A 20,975-nucleotide genomic window follows, 5' to 3' on the forward strand; every position below is an offset into this window, starting at 1 on the left:
TGTGAGATATAAATAACAATTTATGTAGCTGATTTAATGTATTTTCTTTATTTTTAACAGGTTCTTTGCCTCTGGAACATTATGGGGGTACAAAGCGTGGCATGAGAGAAAACTAGATCCCTGTCCACTCTTTCTCCTCTAGATCCTACTATTATAGGTTAACAACAGAAGCTGTTGAATTGTGGGAAATATAGTTAAAACCCCACAGTAATTAGTTCAGGAGCCCCACAGATTGTTAATGAGGTTGTCTGAATTATCACCTGCTCCTGGAAGGGTCAGGTGTGAGCCCATTGGCAGCCAGGGCCCTTGAGTCAGTGACAAGGATGTGGGAATGGAGGGAGGGGTCTGCACGCTGTCCTGCAGGTGTTTTCTGAGAGTCCCTGAATCAGTATTTTATTTTCTGTGTATTTTGTTGCATTCACTATCTGCAAGAGGCTAGGCTAGATGTTAGAGGAGATATAACAGGTGAGAGACACAACCCTTGCCCACAAAGAACTCACATAGACAAGATATTTACACAAGGGACAAAAGCCCAAAGCAGATGTGGAGCAACACAGCATGAGAACACTGACCTTGGAGTGAATCATGGTCCTACTACTTTCTAGCTGTGTGGCTTGGGGCAAAATCACCTAACCTTTCAGAGTTTCAGTTACCTTAGCTGCAAAGTCAGGATGATTGGGTATTTATAAGGAGTAAACGATAGCCAAGAATGAAGTGGGCAGCATATCATTGAATGAATACTAGGTGCTCAGTAACTGAGTTGACTGCAAAGTTAAAGTGCCTGCAAAGAAATACCAGGGAAATGCTTTGGAGCTTCAAAGGAGGAAAGTGTCCTATCAGGAAAAACTTCTTGGAGGTGGCATCTGAGATGAAACTTCCTGGATTTGTCTGATGTTAGAATGAGGCAATGGGGGAAAATGTTCCCAGGGAGGAATGGCATAAACAAAGGCATGGAGGTGGGAAAACCTGGGACATTCCAAATAGTAGACATGTTTTTGCTGGGAAGTGTAGTTGCATACACAAATAAGTCAGTTTCCAACCTCAAAAAGCTCATAGTCTAGTGGGGAGACAGACTCACAGACTGAAATTGATAAAGCAGAGTGACACCAATTGTGATAGGGGACTGCACAGGGGCAGTGGGAATCCAGTGGAGGCCCACTTGGACCAGCCTGGGCTAAGGCTGACCAGGTGGGAATGGCAGAAGATGAAGGCGGTGGGTGGGACTCTAGGGTGGCAGGGGAAATGCTGACTGTGTGGCCCATTCTCAATAGAAATGCCAGTCAGGAAATCATATTGGCACACAGCATAGGAACATGATAGGGATGAAAACTGGATTGGTAGCAGTGAGAGAGTAAGAGAGGTGACTGAGAGCAGGAATCAGAGAGAAAAATGGCAGAATTCTAGAACATACAGGTGGAGCCATTTAGTGCCATGATGAAGCCTGGAGTTGATTGTGAAGCTGGTGGCTGAAATGGAGGGAAAGTGAGTCACTGGAGGTGAGCAGTGCAAGGATTAGTGGGATTAAGTGACTAAAAAGACTACTGTTGTCTGTTGATGACCTGGAAGGCAGAGATAGAGGGAAAGCTATGTGGAAGAGATCAGTGAGCCAAGTATAAAAATCACCCAGAAAGGTGGGATTGCGTCTTGGAGGGCAGTAGATGGTTTTGGTGTTTTAAATGTGCTAGCTACTTACTATTGAGCACCTGCTCTATGCCAGGCACTTTAGGATCACGTTAGTATCTCCAGTTGTGTAGGTTAGCATATTAGTAGGTTTGCTGTGACGGGAAGGTCCAAAATAAGTGGCCTAAATAAGATAGAAGTTCATTCCTCTGTCATGTAAAAGTCTGGGTATGTAGTCCACGGCTGCTATGACAACACATTCATCAAGTTTCCTGGGGCTTTCTGTTTTCTTGTCCTGCCAACTTGTACCTCCGCTCCCACCATGACATCTGCATTTCTATCAGCTGGAAGGAAGGGACAGTGGATAGTGTGACCCAGAGTCACTAAGAATGACCAAGATTCAAGAGAAAGGGGATTAGATTCCCCTCTTGGTGAGGGAGTAGCAAGGTCACATTGCAGAAGAGCAGGTGGGTAGGGAGATATTGTTGTAGCCACATTTGGAAATTACAATCTGCCACACATTACAATAAATGACCTTTAACAGAATGCTGCTCGGCTTAACGAATATGAGTAATCTTCAGACCAAATGGCCATGAATAAAATGGATTCCATTTACTTATTTCATTCATTTTAATCCAAAGAACAACCCTGTAAAGTAGATTTAATTCACACCCTCATTTTACAGATATGGGAAGTTAGGTACCCTTCCAAGATCCGTTAGATGGTTAATTGTGGAGCTGGGATTTGAACCAAAGCCTATTTGACTCCCAAGCTTGTGCTCTTTCCTGGCATGACACAGCCTCTCATGAAGCCTGACATCCAGAGGAAACGCAACAGAAAAGAAAAATTTGCTTCTCCTTTCACAAGGACTCAATAAATATTTGTCAAATCGAACTGAGTTAAATCAAACTCCTAGAGGAAAATCTTGTAAACAAAACCTGAAAGATGTATATAAAACTAAAGTTAGCTTTGAAAGAAATACATTAACCAGCTAATGAAACAAGATCTATGTGTACAGCATTTCTTCATTCACTGGTATCCACACAACAAAATATTAATTTTTTAAAAGTACTATTCCCTGCTCCATTCTAAAATGATTCAAATTAGATTAGAAATGTCAATAAAATGAAATAATACTTAGAGATTTTAGTTATCATGTTAGAACCTTGGAAATATCCAGTAAATGGTAGCCACTGTCATTGGTGAGAGCAATGGGCAGGGAGCCCAGAGAACTGGGTTCTATTCCTGGCTCTGCTTCTCTGCTGTGAGAACTTGGGCAGGTCACTGAGCTTCCCTGGATCTGACTTTTCTTGCCTGTAAAATGAGGATGATATCAACCATCTCTAAGGTTCCTTGCAGCACTAAAACCTACACGAAGACTGAGTATACTTTTTCTTATCATTTCCTGCATGTCATGATTGGCTGGGTTATTTTCTACTAATAAGCAATTATCTAATCTATTAAGTGCAAACTGCAACTGTTAAGGAGCAACTAAGAATAGTTAAACCGTTAGAGCAAAGGCTCTAATCAAATGTTTCTGAACATATGCTCATGGGCTTACTCAAAAAGAGTGCTTATTCCTTGTTCCCATTAAAATCTCATGTGATGAAAGATCAGAGAATGCACAAATCCTGTTATATCCATCATATACATAACACTACAGTGTAGCCTCATTCTGACAATGGAATACACCATTTACTTCACATCTATGTCTTTTTTTAAAGGCACCTCTATCAAGCTGCGATGTTCAGTCTTTCACCTTCTAACTCCTGCTTGTTCTTCAAAACTGAATTATAGAATCATTTCCCCCCCCACCAGGAATCTTCCCAGACCCTCCTTTCACCTAACCCCTTCTCCTGGGGGCTGCTTTGGATGCCCCTATTCTACAGTCCCTGGTGCTTCTCTCAATTTTAGTACTTGTTATACTGTGTTATATTGAATTGTCATAGTCTGTCATTTCTCATCTCCCCTAAGGCTGAGACCTTCTCGAGGACAGAAGACAACTCTATTGCCAGTGGTTAGTAGGAGGCCTAGACCTAGTAGGTGCTTAATGAATACTTGTTTGATAAATGGGGTTCTTTCATTCCCTTTCAGGAGATGTTGATGATGAAGACAACAGATGCATTTCTATCTCACATCAAATTCCCAAATCCCTCAAATATCCATACCTTCACACATGCCTATTCTTCTATAGATGTGCACAGCTGGAGCCTTTTTTGAATGTTCCCAATGCAGAGGGGAAAGAGGAAGCAGAAACAACTTTACACACTTTTTCCATTAACAGTAAAAATCATCTTCGTAACAACCTATGAGGTAAGTACTACTATCTCTATTATACAGAAACTGAGGCTCAGAGAGATAAAGGAACTTGCCAGAGATCACAGGGCTCCTGAATGATGGAGGTGGGATTAATCTGACTCCATCTAATATCACACTGCTTCCCCAGGGAGAAGGGTGAGGGTGGTGGGGTTAGTGGGGGAGAACGGGGTGGAGGTGGAAGGGTAAGGGTGGGATTTCATGCTATGTTTTAAAATCAGTATATCCCCCAAGTTTATGCTTACTAACGCTGAATTTTAGCCCTTTACATGAAGGTTAAGCAACAAGAGCTCCCCCACCATAACTAATACCTGTATTCCTCCCCAGTCATTATTTGGGGCTTGGAGGTTGTGCAGATGGTATTGTTAAGTTGTTCTCATTACAACAGAAATAGGACGGGGACAGGGGAGGAATGTGACAAATCAAATCCTCAGGACCAACCAACCAGATAAACAAAGAAACACAGGTGTCCTTATAATTAAGGTGCACAATGAGCTTGTAGTGCCTTTGTGTGAAGATTTAGAACTTCTAAAGAAAAATAACATTGCCCTTAATAAGGAATTGCCTTTCAAAGGAAGAAAGTAAGTTTCCATGCTCTTACTAATTGTTTTGTTACATCAAGTTGACTATTCTAGAGCCACAATATGACTTGTAATTGTAAAATTATCATAGATTCCATTTATGGTTTCTATTGGGAAGGAATATAAATTATCATTATACCTTGGAGGATTGAATGTAATTCTAAAACACTTGTTTTAGATGGGCAATACCATGCTGATAAAATTAATATTTTAATATATCACCTTTAATTAAATGTGTATATATACACACATATAAGAATATATATAGCCTAAAATATATTTTCAATTGATGAGAAACAGTTTTTTTCCCTGTAGCATTGTTCTTAATACAATGATGATTTGCTTTTTATGTGATTTTTTTCATAAGTAGTATTACCTTAACATATTTGATTATAAAATTGAAAATGTATTATTTTTTTATCTCTGTGTGGAATTTTTCAATTGTTTTAAAAGACCTCATAAATCCAGAGAATAGCTCGAATCTCTGAGTATAATAAAATGCGTGACAAAGTAAAGTCCTAAATATGCCAAATTGTTTTCTTTGAAGAATCCATGGCTAAACTGATTTTGGAAAAGTTAAGACTGGAAAAATTGGTATTTTTTTGTATTTTTTTTTCTGGGTTTGATGTCTGTTTTAGTAATATAAGCACATGTAAATGCTACATGGGTTTCTTTTAAATGGGGACTACTTCCTACTATGAATTCTGACATGTTTTGCATTTACATAACCTTTTGGCATTAAATAACAATATGGTCATATATCAATATAAGGAACATGTATTAAGATCTTTATATTAGTGTGAAAAGGAACTTACAATTTGTAAAATGTGTAATCATTTTAAAAACTCTAAGTACACCATGCACTGTTCTTATTGCATTCTGTCTGTTAACTCATTTATACTCAGAACAACCCCCATGAAGTTAGTTCTAATATTAGGCCCATCTTACAGATGAGAAAACTGGGGTACAAAGAGTGTTAAGTAACTTAACTTAATCACAGAGCTAGTAAGTGGTAGAGCTGGTATTCAAGCCAAGACAGGTTTTAGAGCCCATAATCTTACCCACTACAGTATAACCAAAGTAGATTCCCTGGAGAGGTGATTGGAGCACTAAAAATTTTATAAAGAGCAGAACTTGCTACAAGAGTTGTGCCTAAATTATTAAAAAACAACTGGCATCAAGTATATATATACATCTGCATATACATTTGCATATCTGCCACTATATTAAGCTAAGTGCTTTAAGTGCCCCCTTGCATTTAACCCTCACAACCACACTGTGATGTGAGTATTTATCTGATTGTGTATACTTGGACAAGTTGTTTAACTTCCCTCAACTTAAGCTTCAATTTCCTCATCAGTTGATGTGAGAATGAGATTGTAAACAGAGTGCATAGCACGGTGCCCAGCACAAAGTAAACTCTCATTAATGTTAGCTATTATTGTCATTACTGTTTTTAGGCTTAGAAAAACCAAGTAACTTGTTCAAGATGACATACTTTTAAAAGGGCAGAGCTGATCTAGAAACTAGGTCTGATTAATACCCTAACTACAGTGGTTAAGCCTGTGTCCTTTACTGTGCTAAACTGCCCTGAATTCTTGCCTGCTGGCCTTTCCTACAATATCTTGCTCATTGCTAATAATCAGAGATAGTCATTCATTAAAACAAAATTTGTTTTAATTCCAAAACAATAACTATTTACTTATTGACATTTAAAAAAATACAGATAAGCAAAAGAGGGAGAAATAAAAATCACTCATAACCCCACCTTCCAAAATAGCCAGTTACCCTTTCAAAAACAGGATACAATCTTGTGACCTCCTTTTCTCACTTTGAAATATACTGTGAACATCTTCCCATGTTGATAAATATTCATGGACTGTATCATTCTTAATGTCTGCAGAATATTCCATTGTATGGACGATCAGTCCCTTTTGTTGACCATTAAAGACTATTTCCAATTTTTGCATATTTCAAACTATGCTACAGTAAATAATCATAGGGCCAAGTCTTTGAACACATTAATGATTACTTCCTTAAAACAAATTTATAAAAGTGGAACTACTGGGTCAAAGAATACAAGTTAGCAGAATTTTGAGTTGGTATATCCCCATCTGCTCAGGAACAAAACTCTTTTGTTTTACATAGTCAAAGGAGACTGAGAAAACAGCTCTTATAGTCATCGGGGATTATTCAGTTTTAAGGCTGCACCTTTTAAAACTTGGATTAAATGAGATAATCCATGGAAAGTGCACATAAGTGCTCAATAACTAACAGCTATCATAATAATGAAAATAACATCAAATTTGTTTTGTTTGTCATTCCCAGTCCTCCTATTACCTAGGCAGCCTCTTTAGTTTATTTGTGTCTATGTGAAGGTCTGAATGGATCAAGTCCTAAAAACAGAAAATGTGAGAATCCTGAGAATTGTGAAATAAAAAAATAAACCAGGGGTTACGAGAACTTTTACAATTTTTCCTCCTGATTCCCTTGTGACCTGGGCAGGTCTTCTCAGGACCTCAGAGCCTTCACCTATAAAGAGGCATCAGATAAGATGATTCTTTAATATTTCCATTCTAACTCTACCGTGCTAAGCTTACTTCAACCAGTAAGTCTTACTCATACCTGTATTTCCTATATTTTGAACCAAAGTAGATTTCCTTTAGGCAATAATGGGCATTCTCAACAACCTAACTGTGAGTTTCTGGGCCCTGGGTGTGAAAGTCTTACAAAGGTCAGGGAGGGCCCAAGAAGCGGCTTTCCCATTTTTAATGATCATCAGATTACCCAGCACCAGACCAACGCTGTGTTATTCAAAAGTCTGGTGTGGTTTAGGAGGCCACAGAGCAACTTGGCTCTCCCAAGTCATTGAGGCCAACAAACATTTATACCTGAAATCATAGTGCACAGAAATCTGGGTCATTCTGTTTGAGATTTAGTGATGTTAATCATTGTCTCCATTTCTCACTTTACTTTGGATATATCTTAGACACCAGTCAACTAGCCAAACATGGCTTGAAGGATCCAGTTAGTGCGTCCACACTCCGCCAAAGACAGGCCACCTTTCTAGTGCGCCTTCGCCTGAAGGGTAAGATTTATTCTAAGGGTTCCAAATTGGTCACGTTTGCAAATCCTCGGAGCCCAGCACAGTGTTTTGCCAAGAACATCGGTCCAAATGTTGTTGGTGGACTTTAACTGCCAAAAGAGCTATCTCACTTAAAATTTAAGCACAGGTAGCAGTACTGGAGAAGAGATTTATTCATTCAACTTCTTGAGCATAAATTCGATGCTAGGCGCCAGGGCCGGGAACCGCAGGGGTCGGTCCTCCAACTCCCGCGCGAGGCGCCCCCTGGAGACGGCGGTGGGGGAGGCTAAGCGACCGCTCAGCGCTGAGCGGGTGAGCGAGCCAGCTAGCAAGCGAGCGCCGGACGACTCCGCGGAAGTCCTCCCTGCCGCCGCGCCCTGCCCAGCCTCCGCCGCCTCCGGCTGGACCGCGCCGCGGAGAAGATGCGCCTCAAGAGCCAGGTAGCCGCGCCTCGGCCGGCCCCACGCCCCCGACGCCCCGCCCACCCGCTGTCACGCGCGACCGCGCGGCCACGTGGCCGTGACTCGGTCATCCCAGGCGCCCAGCCCCGCCACCCGGACTCTCAGGGAGGGGGAAGGGGCCCTCGCAGGAGGGAGCGGCCCTCGCAGGAGGGAGCCGCCCCCACGCACCCCTGGCCCGGGGACTCCTGGCGATCCCCTCCGCCGCCCAGCTGGCGACTCTGTTCCCGAGGGGCTCTGGGTCCTTCCCCCGCGGGCCACGAGACACTTCCCCTGCCTCAGGGGAGACAACCGAAAGTTGGGTTGCCGCGCCCCCCGCCCCCCGCCCCCCGGGACAGTCGACCCAGCCCCGCGGAGAAGACGCCGCCCCGCGCGTGCCACTCCCCTCTGCGCCTTTCCCGAGCTGTCCTCGGAGTGGCTTTGCTGAACTAGCTGGTGGCGCCAAAAAGTCCGGGCAGCTTCGAGCGAGCAGGACCCCAGAGTGGGCGAGCAGGCGCGCATCCTCAGGGGGCCCCCTTCTGCCTGTGTGACTCCCGCTAATTGTCGAGAAGCAGCACCCTCCAGTGCCTTTCCCCTATTACAGCCCGCTGTCGACCTGGGGCTTGGGATATTTCTAGATGAGAATGAGCGGGCGCTTCCGTTGCACTGAGCAGTGCTCTTGTTTAGCGGAGGAAAAAGGAGGATCAGGTGTTGGGTAGGGTGTATTTGTGTGTTGTACTCGTCTCTCTTTGGGCTGGGGTTGTCAAGCGTTTAAGATTTAGTAAACACACGTCCTGAAGTCTTGAACTTGCTGGAGACAATTCGTTTCTAAAAGAGAGAGAACCTCCCTTCTTCCAACATATGTTAATGGATTTAGGGAGACCACAGGGAAACCTCGGAGGAACTTCTCAAAAACAACTCCAGGTTTGGGGGAATATGAGTTATATTGATTCCCCAGGGTTAGCCGGTACTGCTTCAAGGGTGGTAATTCTCATAAATCTTCCCTCTGGGGAATCAAATACCCGCTCCACAACAGTTTGTCACGATCCCTGTGGGTTCATGAAAGCCTGCCTGCTCCCCTTTCCAAGCTGCTTTATTTTAGTAGAACCCCTTGAAGAGGCTGCCTCACATTACCTTCCTGCATTTCTGCGCCTGGTTTTTCATTATTTTATAATACTTGCAAATTAACACTGAACAGGCTTTAACCTCAGTCATTTCAGAATAAGTTTGATGTTTTAAGTGAAATGTGAATGGAGCTCCATTTATGAGGGAAGTAGTCTGTGTGAAGTGTTTTGTAAATGTGAGTGGGTTGAGTTTAAAACACTGAATAAAATTAATGTAATGAGGCATCGGAAGGTTTAATCCAGATGTTTGCCTCCGTGCTTCCCTAATAAAGTGAGAGTAGAGTGCTGCACAGCGCCTCTCCTTGTGGTTCTTAGGTAGAGTGGATTGTGGTTGACTAAGAACCAGTGATGGTTGGATTCCTTCCCTTCACTTTCGGAAACACTATCTGTTCCTTGGGGCTGATGGGGTTGTGACCCACACACCTATATAGAGGATTTTCCCCCTCTCCTGACTACCTTAGAAATATATGAGGGATTTACATGCAGGTTTTTAGCTATGGAACCTGTAAGTAATCCTCTTTACTTATCATTAGTATTAGCCTCTGAAACCTTTGCTTGCTTATACGATAAGGTACTTGGGTGTGATTGTAATAGAGGTGGGGTTGTGGGTTAGAGTTGGTGGCCTCACTAATTCCACTACTTAGTGTGTTTTGAATTAACAGAAAACTCCTTAGCATTTGTGTAGAGGCAATAGAAGTTAGCACGAGGGATTCTAATTCAGATATTCTTGGTTCAGGTCTATCCTACCACTCAGTTGTTATGTGACCTTGCATAATCAATTTCTTGGTCTTACTATTTTTTCCCACTTCCCAATAGACTAATGGGGATAATACCAGCCTTTGACATGGGAATTAAATGGAATACCGTATATGTACAGTGCCTGGCATATGGGCAGTCCTATTAATGGTCCATAACAGTAGCTGTTACCATCACTGCTACTATATCTGCTGAAAAATACCTATCTATAGTCGGGGAAAGAGGTTGACTGCAAGGAGTCATAAGGGAATTTTTCTGGGGTAATGGAAATACGCTATATTTTGATTGGGGTGCTGACTGCAGGGTGTATCCATTTGTCAGAACTCATCAAACTGAACCCTTAAGATCTGTGCATTTGACTGTATGTGCATTATATCTCAATAAAGTTCATTTAAAAAATTAACCCCCAAATGTGTTAAATACATCCCTTTTGAGAGGCAGGAGTTGACATAACAAGGTAATTCTGCATAACCTAGTGATTCATTTCCTGAGGCCCCTCTGCCTTTGAGCGTATCTTCTTCATAAATTCATGTTTGGTCATAGGAAACATAGAGGGAAGGAACTATAATTTTTCAGGTTGTTGTCAGGAGTGATGGTCCATGGAGAAGAATGATTATTTAGCTTGTGCCAGGATTATATTTAATTTGGAACTTGCATATGGTATTAGTTTTTACTAATAGCTTTTTAAAAACCAGATTAAAATGTCTTATTTGATCCAGTAATGCTCATTTGCATATTTCCATCCAGTAAGCACAATTCCTGAAAGTTCATAGTGATTTTGCATCCCTTCCCTTGCTTTCAGTAAATTCTTTGCATTGCTGGTAATTAAGTGAGATACCTAATGTGCATTTAGCACAGTATCAGGCACATGGTAAATGCTAATATATGCCAGCTGTTATTATTAAAATTGCTATATTTATATTCATCTTTTTTTGAAGATGGAAATCAACACTATACAAATTTTAATGTCAATTCACTATAATGATGCTGTGAAAAGTTTTTGAAGTGGAAACAAGCCAATAATTATTAATAAAATATTGTAAAAATAAAATCTCATCCAAACATAGTGGTCATAACTTTTCAATGGTAGCCCTTAGGAATACAGGCAAAAGCTATGATGGAAGCAAAAACATTTCTGAGAACCAAGAGTATGCCACAGAGAGTATGTTAACTTGTTTACTCACAGACAAGCTCCTTGGACCCTCCCTCAAGCCTTCTAATTCTTACTTGAGACATAGTTCTAACATACTTAGTTCCCTAATTTCTCAGCCTGCAGCAGATTAGAAGGCCTGAAAGATAGGAGACATACTGGAATTTCAGTAAAGGTGAGCTGGAAGTGAGGGACAAACAAATTACAAAAGTAAGACATGAGAAATTAGTCTTAATCTTAAATAGAAGCAATAATTGAATTAGAGTACTGAATAACAATTGCCAATTTTGTTGGAATTTTCCATTTTATTCTTTAAAAGGGTTGCATCATGGTATGCTCTATTTTAAAAGGGGAATAGCATATAACAATGTATTTTTAGGAAGATTTCCATCTGATATAATTAGATTAGAAACTTTGGTTTGTTAAGAGGCAAGCTTTAGTTACCTGTAAATTTTACTTAATGTGGAATGATTTATTCCCTTATGATACTGCATAAATGAGGTATCCGTTGACATTCATGCTTGTGATTTGTGATTGGGAACTGGATTTTTAAAACTGCATTCTTCTTTTCATGCAATGGCATAATAAGACGAATCATACATGGTGTATTAGTTTGCTAGGGCTACCATAACAAATACCACAGACTGGGTGGCTTAAACAATAGAAATTTATTTACTCACACTTCTGGAGGCTTGCAATCCAAAATCAAGGTGTAGGCAGAGTTGTTTTTTCTGAGGCCTCTCTCCTTGGCCAGTATATGGCCATCTTCTCTCTGTCTTCAGATGGTCTTTCCTCTTTCTGTGTCTCTGTCCTAATTCTCTTCAATCATATTGGATTAGGGCCCACTCATATGACTTAATTTTACCTCAGTTATTACCTCTTTACAGGCCCTATCTCCAAATACAGTTGGAGTATATGTACTCCAACATATAGATCCTCAGCATGTGAATTTGGCTGGGGGAACACAATTCAGCACACTATCTAGTAAAAGCTGTATTGGTTCTTTCAAAATATTGTAGCTCCGTACGTAGTCTAGGAAACAAGTCAGATTTTACTTCTTGTTTTGGATCTAGATGTTGTACTTCCCTGTTGCAGTAAGAAACCCAAACATAAACATCAGGTATCAACACACACACACGCACACACGCACCTTTTACATGTGAGGCTGATTGCAGCTGAATCAGAGTTAGGGTCATTGTCCAAGCTGAGTTTAATCTGTGTCTGGGTCCACTAAAAATCATGTCCTTCATTGATTGGCTGTGCAGTGGCTTCCTAATCTTTCTGACTCTATAGCACTTTGGGTGGTGGAGGTAGAAGGTTTGGCTTTCTGGAAAGAAACGATTTAACCCTTTGATACCTTCATACCTAGATCTGTCATTTGAATTCTTTGTTTGACTTTGCAGTTATCTTTGCAATAAAATAATTATACTAATCTCTCTATTCATATTTTCTGCATATTAGAGCCATGAATTTATGGACCCAAATTTGCTGCACAAGTAACCTTTCTTCACTCAAACCAGAACCTATTTGAACCTATTCAAATAGGTTTGAACCTATCTGAACCTATTCAAATTTTGGGTAGGGTAGGCCTCATTGAGAAGGTGGCATTTGAACAGACTTGATGGAGACGAAGAAGTTAGCCATGTGGCTATCTGGAAAAAGCAGTGGGAATAGCCCGAGGAAAAGCCCTAAGGCAGGAGTGTAACTTGAAGGGTCCAAGGAACAGTTTACTGTTGTCTGAGTGATAGTTTACTCAGAGGTACCTAAACTGCCCACTTCATGGTTTAGTCCCCTTACCAGTCTGAAATTTATCTCAGCTCCACATATTCATGCATCAGGATGTGATATTTTATCTAAAGAAAAGAAAAAAACCCTTACCTAAAAAAAGAGACATAAACTTATGTTGTGCAAAAATGGCTCTCAAATGCATTATGTGTGTTACTACCAGTTTGTCTAATTTGCACAGCCTCTGAACAACTGGCAAAGTGGCTAGTGTTGATGTTGCAGCTGCCACGGAGCTCCCAGTTGCTTTAGGAATTTTTACATTTTATTAATGTGATGACAGAGTTTACAGTTATCCACAGTATGTTAATTACAAACACTTGTTATCTATAGTACCAGCTTGATGCTTGATCTTATATTTCCTCTAATAGAAATGTTACAGCTTTTACATTTAATTATAATGGGGATTAATCATCACATATGAGTTTTCACCTATGAGCAAAAAATTTGGAACAAATTAATGTTGAGATGAGACTATTAGATTTAAAATGCAATGCCAACATAGCTTTCTTTTTTTGACTTTTAAAATTTACATTAACAAAAAATTGCTAATGTCAGTGAGCCTTCTGAAACCATTTCACATGGCTGAATGATTGATTGATTAATTAATTCAGTGAAAATTTGTTGAGTGTCCAATATGGGTCAGACCCAGTTTTAGGTGCTTGGGATACATCAGTGAACAAAATTCAAATATGCCTGTCAGTAGGAGCACAAGGGGAGATAGAAATTAAGAATAACCATAATAAACATGCACATTATGTGCATGTAAAAAGGTTATAAAAAATAGTGTAGGACAAAGGGGATCAGGAGCTTGGGCAGGGGATTGTAATTTTGAATAGGGTAGGCCTCACTGAGAAGGTGGCATTTGAACAAACTTGATGGAGACGAAGAAGTTAGCCATGTGGCTATCTGGAAAAAGCAGTGGGAATAGCCCAAGGAAAGGCCCTAAGGCAGGAGTGTAACTTGAAGGGTCCAAGGAACAGCAAGGAGGTCAGTATGGCTAAAGAGGAGTGAACAAGAAGGGAAAAGATTATAAATCGGATTATAAGGGTTGCATGAGGAATAAATTTTGTCATGGTTCATCATCCACTGATGAGAAGATCTTGCTTAGCTTATATACCAAGCACTTTGTAGGTACTCCGCAAATGCTTGTTGAATGTTTCTTTGGCAAATGAATTGGTGCTTATAAGAAATGGTCCTGAACCACAGTAGAAAGCAGAATAGGCCTCTAGAATTGTTGCTAATTCTGTTTCTGGAAAACGTTAGAATTGGATTTGGGCAAGGCAAGGGGCAGAAAAATAACATGGAGATGCTGATGTGTAGGTGTCTGAGTCCTGTCTGACCATTGTCACACCGACCTCACTAGGGAATTAGTTTTTTCACTTAGCCTTAACCATTTGGTACTGAGCAATTCCTTTTCAGTTTGATTTTTTTGTCTTCAAGATTTGTACTTTTAACCAGAAAGAAAAAATTCCGGTGTAGAGCTACTCTTGATTTGAAAGTTTGAGGTCTGTCAACTTCAGGAGACCCATACCATAGATTGGCGTTATTCTTTCTTGTTTACTTCTTATAGGATGGATCTCATAATTATTATATTTGTGTATTTTGTTTACAGTTTACAAGTTATTTTTATATATGTTATCTTATTTGACCCTCACAGCAAGTCTGTGTGAGAAGTGGATTGCCATCATTACATTTTGAACTGGGTATCTTACATTTGCCCTCTAGATCTACTCTCTACCCTTTTCCCCATCCTTTCTGTGGCCTTGGAGGCTGACCTTTACAGACTGCATCAGTGGGCTTCCTTGCCCTCTTGATTCTAGAAGGATTTGGCCAGCGGGAGCACTGGCAGGATATCTGAAGGCAAAAAGAAAGTGAGTTCTGGGTATTTATTTCCCCAACTCTCTCTCTGCTAGGCTACTGGTTAGCAGTGGCTGTGTGGAGGCTGCAGCCCATATCCATCCTACAGCTACAGCTCACTCTCTCCCTCTCTCTCTCTCTGGGTTCTCTCAAGTTCAAAGAGGTGATAATGAGTCTCCACTATGGCTAGCCCCAGGGTGCTTCATCATTCCTTGATGAATTTCCTTCATTAAACCTTGCTCAGTTTTACTCTTTGAGTATGCCTTCTGTTTCCTGACTCAGACCCTGACTGAGACACAGCTTTAATGATGAACAACTTAGACAAGTTAGGCAACCTGCCCAATGATAGAAATCTGGTAAATGACAGAGTAGGGACTTGATCCTGGTTTTGTGGCTCAGAGGCAAAAACCTTTCTACTTTGGTCTCCAATTGAAAGTGTACTGTATGGGATATTATTTATTGGTATGTCCTTAAACATGGAAGGGCCTTTGTAAACAGTAGAGCTCTTTACAAAGAAATGCTATTCCCTTTCCTGCCAAAACAATACAAACAAACAAACAAAAACCTAAACACATTATATCTTCGTAAGAGAAGCATGGAGACAAAATCAGGAAGCATTTAGACTGTTTGCCTTTGGTTATTCATGGTGATAAAAAATAGGGACATTGTGAATAATTAATAATCTGGAATTTCCCATTTTCATCTCTCTACTGGTCTACCATAAAATCCTCTTTACTCAGCCCTATTTTACAGTCTCTTTTCCTCCAATTGGTCACCAACACCAAACATTGTCTCTAAAAGGTAGATGTGACCCTGCCATTTCTTTGCCCCCCACTACCCACAGGCTGAAGCCTAAGCTTATTGGTTTGTTATTGTACATTTATCCTTACCTTTATAACTAAATATATGGCCCTCCATTTTCTCCCATTCAAATCCTACATTTGCTCTGCCATTAAATATCTTGCAGTTGACCAAACATACTTCACATTTGCTTTTGTCTGTTTGCATTTGCTGTTTTCTCTGCCTACAATATCACCATCCTTGCCCTCAGCCCCATCATCTGTCAAGAGAACCACTTATCCATCAGAGTTCTGTAGGAAAACATTACATGAAACCTTTTGGACCCCACAGGCAGAGCAGCCAGACTTGAGGAAAGAAGCCCAACTCTTGAGGACAGAATCTGGGTCTTTATTCATCATTGTATCCCCTGAGTCCTGGGGCCTGGTCTAGGGCCCTGCATTTAGTGGACAATCAACAAATATTTATTGAGTCAATGACTCTGTGTGAGGCTCCTTCAACCAAAACCTTTACAAGAAAAGTTTTTAAGTTGTTTTTACTGATTTGAATTAAAATATCAGAAAGGTTGGATGAGGATAGCAGCAAAGAGAAGATAAAAAGCAAAAATTCTGAGTTCTCATCCACTGGAAAGTTCCTAAATACGGAGTCCATGCCATGGAGTCCTGTTTTTGCTGCTAGAGGCTTGAGTAGGACTGTGTACGACTTTGGTCTCTTATCCAATATTTCAATGGCTGTGGTTGACCTGTGTTAGTTTTCTCTGCTACAATTATAGAAAAGATTTCCCTTTTTTTCCCCCGAAGATTGGTTGACCATTTTTTCCCCTACATCTCTGATATTAAAGGTCTTTTAGTTCTCACAGCATGAGTTTCTGAACAAAGGGTCATCTCAGAAGCAGCAGTTTTGAGGATCTTACTCAGGTCATAGGAACCAGTGTTCCTGAAAGTCCCTGGTCCATGACCGTAATAATAGAAGTCAGATCCCGAGTTTATATTACAAGTAAGAATTTTGTACTACAAATTCTCCCTGTCCACTCAGACTATCACTTGTTGAGGGGAAGATGATACTAACTGTAATACTATACTGTAATTTGAGGTTAAATTACTATGTTGTTTGGAGACATACGGCAGAAGGAGAGAGCTCAAGAAACTTTAGTACACATGGGACAGTCTTATTGTGTGTTGAAATAGGATTTCTCTTCATTTTGAGGGTGTGATACATTCTTTTGGGGTATAAATTATGCAAGGTTAGATTATTTTTATAATAAAATAATTTCAAAAGGCAAGTAGTACCAAGACAATTTTACTAGATTAAAGTAAGCTTGAATTATTTTTTTTTTGACTTTTGGAATGGAAGACACATAGTCTACAAGGGGGAAGTGATCAGAGTAAATTAAAATTTAGCGATCTGTCCTCTAGTTACAAAATGGTGCCATATGGAGTCACAATAGACATGGTCTGCTTTTCTAAGTAAGTTCTGTTCAATGGGAGACATTCTCTAATTCATAAACCAGAGAAGAGAGTTAATAAATTTGCCAAACCAAATTGGGATGGGCAGTACTATAAAGACTGTCATAATAACCATGGAAAATTTGATATATATGGGATGGAGTAATATTCAGCAGGGATGAGGTCAGAATAGGACATGTAGGAAGAAAAACTAAAGCACAAAAAATTAAGGTAGGAAATGTTTGTGAGTAGCAGTATTATTAGGTTATGTTTATAGAATACCTTTTCACTTTTCTTACATTTTTCCACGTAGAAAGGTGGTGTAAAAGGAACATGAAAATTAAAGAATAAAAATTTAAAAAGGAACTCTGAATTAATAGTAAGAATTCTGAGATAATTTCTTTATTACAAGTGCTCTTGCTCCTATATTTATTATCCTGGTTAATGGCACCATCATTTTCCCAGTAAACCTAGGTAGAAAAATCTTGAATTATCCTAGATCCATCCCTCTACCTTATTATCTATACTCACTTACAAGTCTCTGGGTCCAGATAGTAAGCCTGATTTTTTTAGTTAGCCAACATTTACTGAGTGCCTAATATGTGCCTTGTTCAGACATGGAGAATGATATAGACAAAAATTGATGTCCTTGGGGGACTTGCATTTTCTTAGACATCATATTTGATTTGAAGATAAGATTTCTGAAATGGAAACCCACTTTTACAATCAATGTTTGAAAAAAAATGTGGTTATCATTGCCTGTGCACGAGTGCACTTTGTGAAGCTTACAGCAAGTATGTGTTTAACGGTCATCTCAGTTGCGTTATTTGCATTTGGAGACTCCCTATACAGATGAATTTTAACTTAAATTTGTATCCCTGCTGTCATTTAAAATGTTAAAAAGTAGCCAAAAAACACATGAAAATATGCTCAGCATTATTAGTCATTAGGGAAATGCACATCAAAACCACAATGAGATACCACTTCATGTCCATTGGCTATAATAAAAAAGAAAGAAAAATAAATAAATAAATAAAACCCCAAAATAACAAGTGTTAGGGCAGATGTGGAGAAATTACAACCCTCATACACTGCTGGTGGGATTGTAAAATGGTGCAGCCACTGTGGAAAAGTTCACCAGTCGTTAAATATAGGTTTACCATGTGACCTCCACAATTCTACTCCTAGTTGTATAACCAAAAGAATTGAAAACTAGTATTCAAGTACAGGTACACACATGTTCATGTTCACACATATTTACAATAGCTAAAAGGTGGGAACAGCCCAAATATCCATCAATGGATAAACAAATTGTAATACATACACAAAATGGAGTAATATTCAGCTATGAAAAGGAATGAAGTTCTGATATAGGCTGAAACATTGATGAACCTCGAAAACATACTAAGTGAAAGAAGCCAGACACAAAAGGTGACATATTATATAATTTATATGAAGTACCCAGAATAGATAAATCCATGGAGTCAGAAGGCAGATTGGTGGTTGCCAGGGGCTAGAAACAGGGACAATGGAGAGTAAGGGGTTTTACTTTGAAATGATGGAAATGTTTTGGAGCTAGACAGAGGTGGTGGTTATACAACATTGTGAATGTACTAAATGCCAATGAATTGTTCACTTTAAAATGATTGATGTTATATTATATAAATTTCACCTCAATAAATTATTTTTGAAATGTTATACTGTGATGCAAAATTGAAATAAAAGTTATTGTGTGCCCTGGAGTTTGCCTGTCATATACCATTCAGTGCAGTTAAAAACAGAATAAATTGTCAAATTTTTTATATAGATTCTAGAATTTCAGAGTTCAGAGAGATTGGTATGACCTTTGCATGTGTGATCAAGGACTGTCATATAGGCACCTATCATCTATATGTCAAAAGCTCGACTTCCAATAGCAGCTGTATGACTTTTCATGATACATGATCAAATATAACAGGGGTATCTACATTCTTTTTCCCTTCAGCAGCTCATAGTATATCACTATGCCCCACTCAGAAATCATGAGTGGCGTTTCCCTTTGCAGATAAGTCATGCAGTGAGCACTGGTGGCAAGGTTGCAGCTTGCCTCAGACAGGTGGATCCAGGACCAGTGACTTAAAGACTTTGTGAAGTAGGCTCCTACTGTTACCATGTGGAGGAGGGCCTGGGCTGGCTGTAGCTGAGAATATGCTAGACTGTGTCCCCTTCTAACTACTGCAGTACCACCAGCATGATCCCATTTGAAGCAGTGGGAGAGCACTGTCATCTGCAAGTCTCAAGTCTCAGAACTCAGTGGTTCTGTGAGCTCATATTTCCATGCCTTTATAGGCCCAGAACACTGACCATCTGACTCCATCTCTTGGAGTCAGGCTGGACGAAGCTATCTGCTTATTTCCTATGGGAAGATACCCTGAGTGCCTTGTAGCACTCAAGCATGATTTACACTCTTCATTAAAGGTAATTTTTCTTCTTTTTCTCTTGTTGGAGAGAAAAAATAAACAAACACATGCTTATTAATGTACAGCAGAGCATCTTCATACATTAAAAAAATAAAAATTTGAATAACCAAATTCAAAAGAAACCCCAATATTCCTTGATACCTTTTGAGATTGTAATATCAATTCTAAAGCATCAAAGAGGCCAACTTCACCAGCATGGATTATGAAGAGCAGGATCCCTGTGATTCTCTGCTTCACTGTCAATGACCAGAAGTGATGGACACGATCTTTGCATAATAGTTTGTTTATTCATAAAATTATGTACAAATTTAGTTTTCAAAGTTTGAATCTTAGCCAGGCTTTAATAATGGCTATTTTCTTTGCTATTATTTTTAATTTTTTTTTAATTGGAGTAAAATTGCTTTACAATGTTGTGTTAGTTTCTGCTGTACAATGAGGTGAATCAGCTATATGTATACTTATATCCTCTCCCTCTTGGACCTCCCTCTCACTCCCTCCCAATCCCACCCATGTAGGTCAAAGAGAACAAAGCTGAGCTCCCTGTTCTATACACCAGGTTCCCACTAGCTATCTATTTTACACATGGTAGTGTATTTATGTCAAACGTAATCTCCCACTTCCTCCCACCCTCCCCTTCCCCCACTCCTGTGTCCACAAGTCTGTTCTCTACATCTACATCTCTATTCCTGCCCCACAAATAGGTTCATCTGTACCATTTTTCTAGATTCCGCATATATGTGTTAATATACGATATTTGTTTTTCTCTTTCTGGCTCACTTCACTCTGTATGACAGACTCTAGGTCCATCCACATCTCTGCATATGAGCCAATTTCCTTCCTTTTTATGGCTGAGTAATATTCCATTGTATATATGTACCAAATCTTCTTTATCCATTCATCTGTTTTTGGACATGTAGGTTGTTTCCATGTCCTGGCTGTTGTAAATAGTGCTGCAGTGAACATTGGGGTACATGTGTCATTTTGAATTATGGTTTTCTCAGGGCATATGCCGAGAAGTGGGATTGCTGGATCATGTGGTAGTTCTATTTTTAGTTTTTTAAGGAACCTCCATACTGTTCTCCACACTCTCCAGCATTTATTGTGTGTAGATTAACCACAGCAAGATCTTTTTTGACTCACCTCCTAGAGTAATGAAAATAAAACCAAAAATAAACAAATGGAGCCTAATTAAACTTAAAAGGTTTTGCACAGTGAAGGAAATCATAAACAAGATGAAAAGACAACCCTCAGAATGGGAGAAAATATTTGCAAATGAAGCAACGGACAAAGGATTAATCTCCAAAATATACAAACAGTTCATGGAGCTCAATATCAAAAAAAAACAAACCACCCAATTAAAAAATGGGTGGAAGACCTAAATAGACATTTCACCTAAGAAGACATAACAGATGGTATTGTTGTTAATCTGAATACCTTTAGGCAGAGTATGTACGTTCCAGGTAGGCTACAGAGACCATAGGCCCCCTTACTCTTTTTATCTTAGGTCAGTTTACACATTTATGTTTCCTGTGTATCCCCTGTAGTCATTTGAGTTTGTAATT

At 39.7% G+C, this 20,975-nt stretch overlaps 1 protein-coding gene across 2 annotated transcripts in view; it reads left to right on the forward strand.

The window, feature by feature from the left end:
- Positions 1-7,920: 7,920 nt before the first annotated feature.
- Positions 7,921-20,975, forward strand: part of ELAVL4 (ELAV like RNA binding protein 4) — a 154,857-nt gene continuing 141,802 nt past the window's right edge. For both annotated transcript variants that reach the window (XM_032639156.1, XM_032639185.1), the window contains exon 1: positions 7,921-8,042. In XM_032639156.1, coding sequence (XP_032495047.1) covers positions 8,025-8,042 — 18 coding nt within the window. In that variant the 5' untranslated portion in view covers positions 7,921-8,024. The remainder of the gene's footprint in view (positions 8,043-20,975) is intronic.

This window comes from Phocoena sinus, chromosome 1, assembly GCF_008692025.1.
Source record: "Phocoena sinus isolate mPhoSin1 chromosome 1, mPhoSin1.pri, whole genome shotgun sequence".
In the NCBI taxonomy this organism is placed as follows: domain Eukaryota; kingdom Metazoa; phylum Chordata; class Mammalia; order Artiodactyla; family Phocoenidae; genus Phocoena; species Phocoena sinus.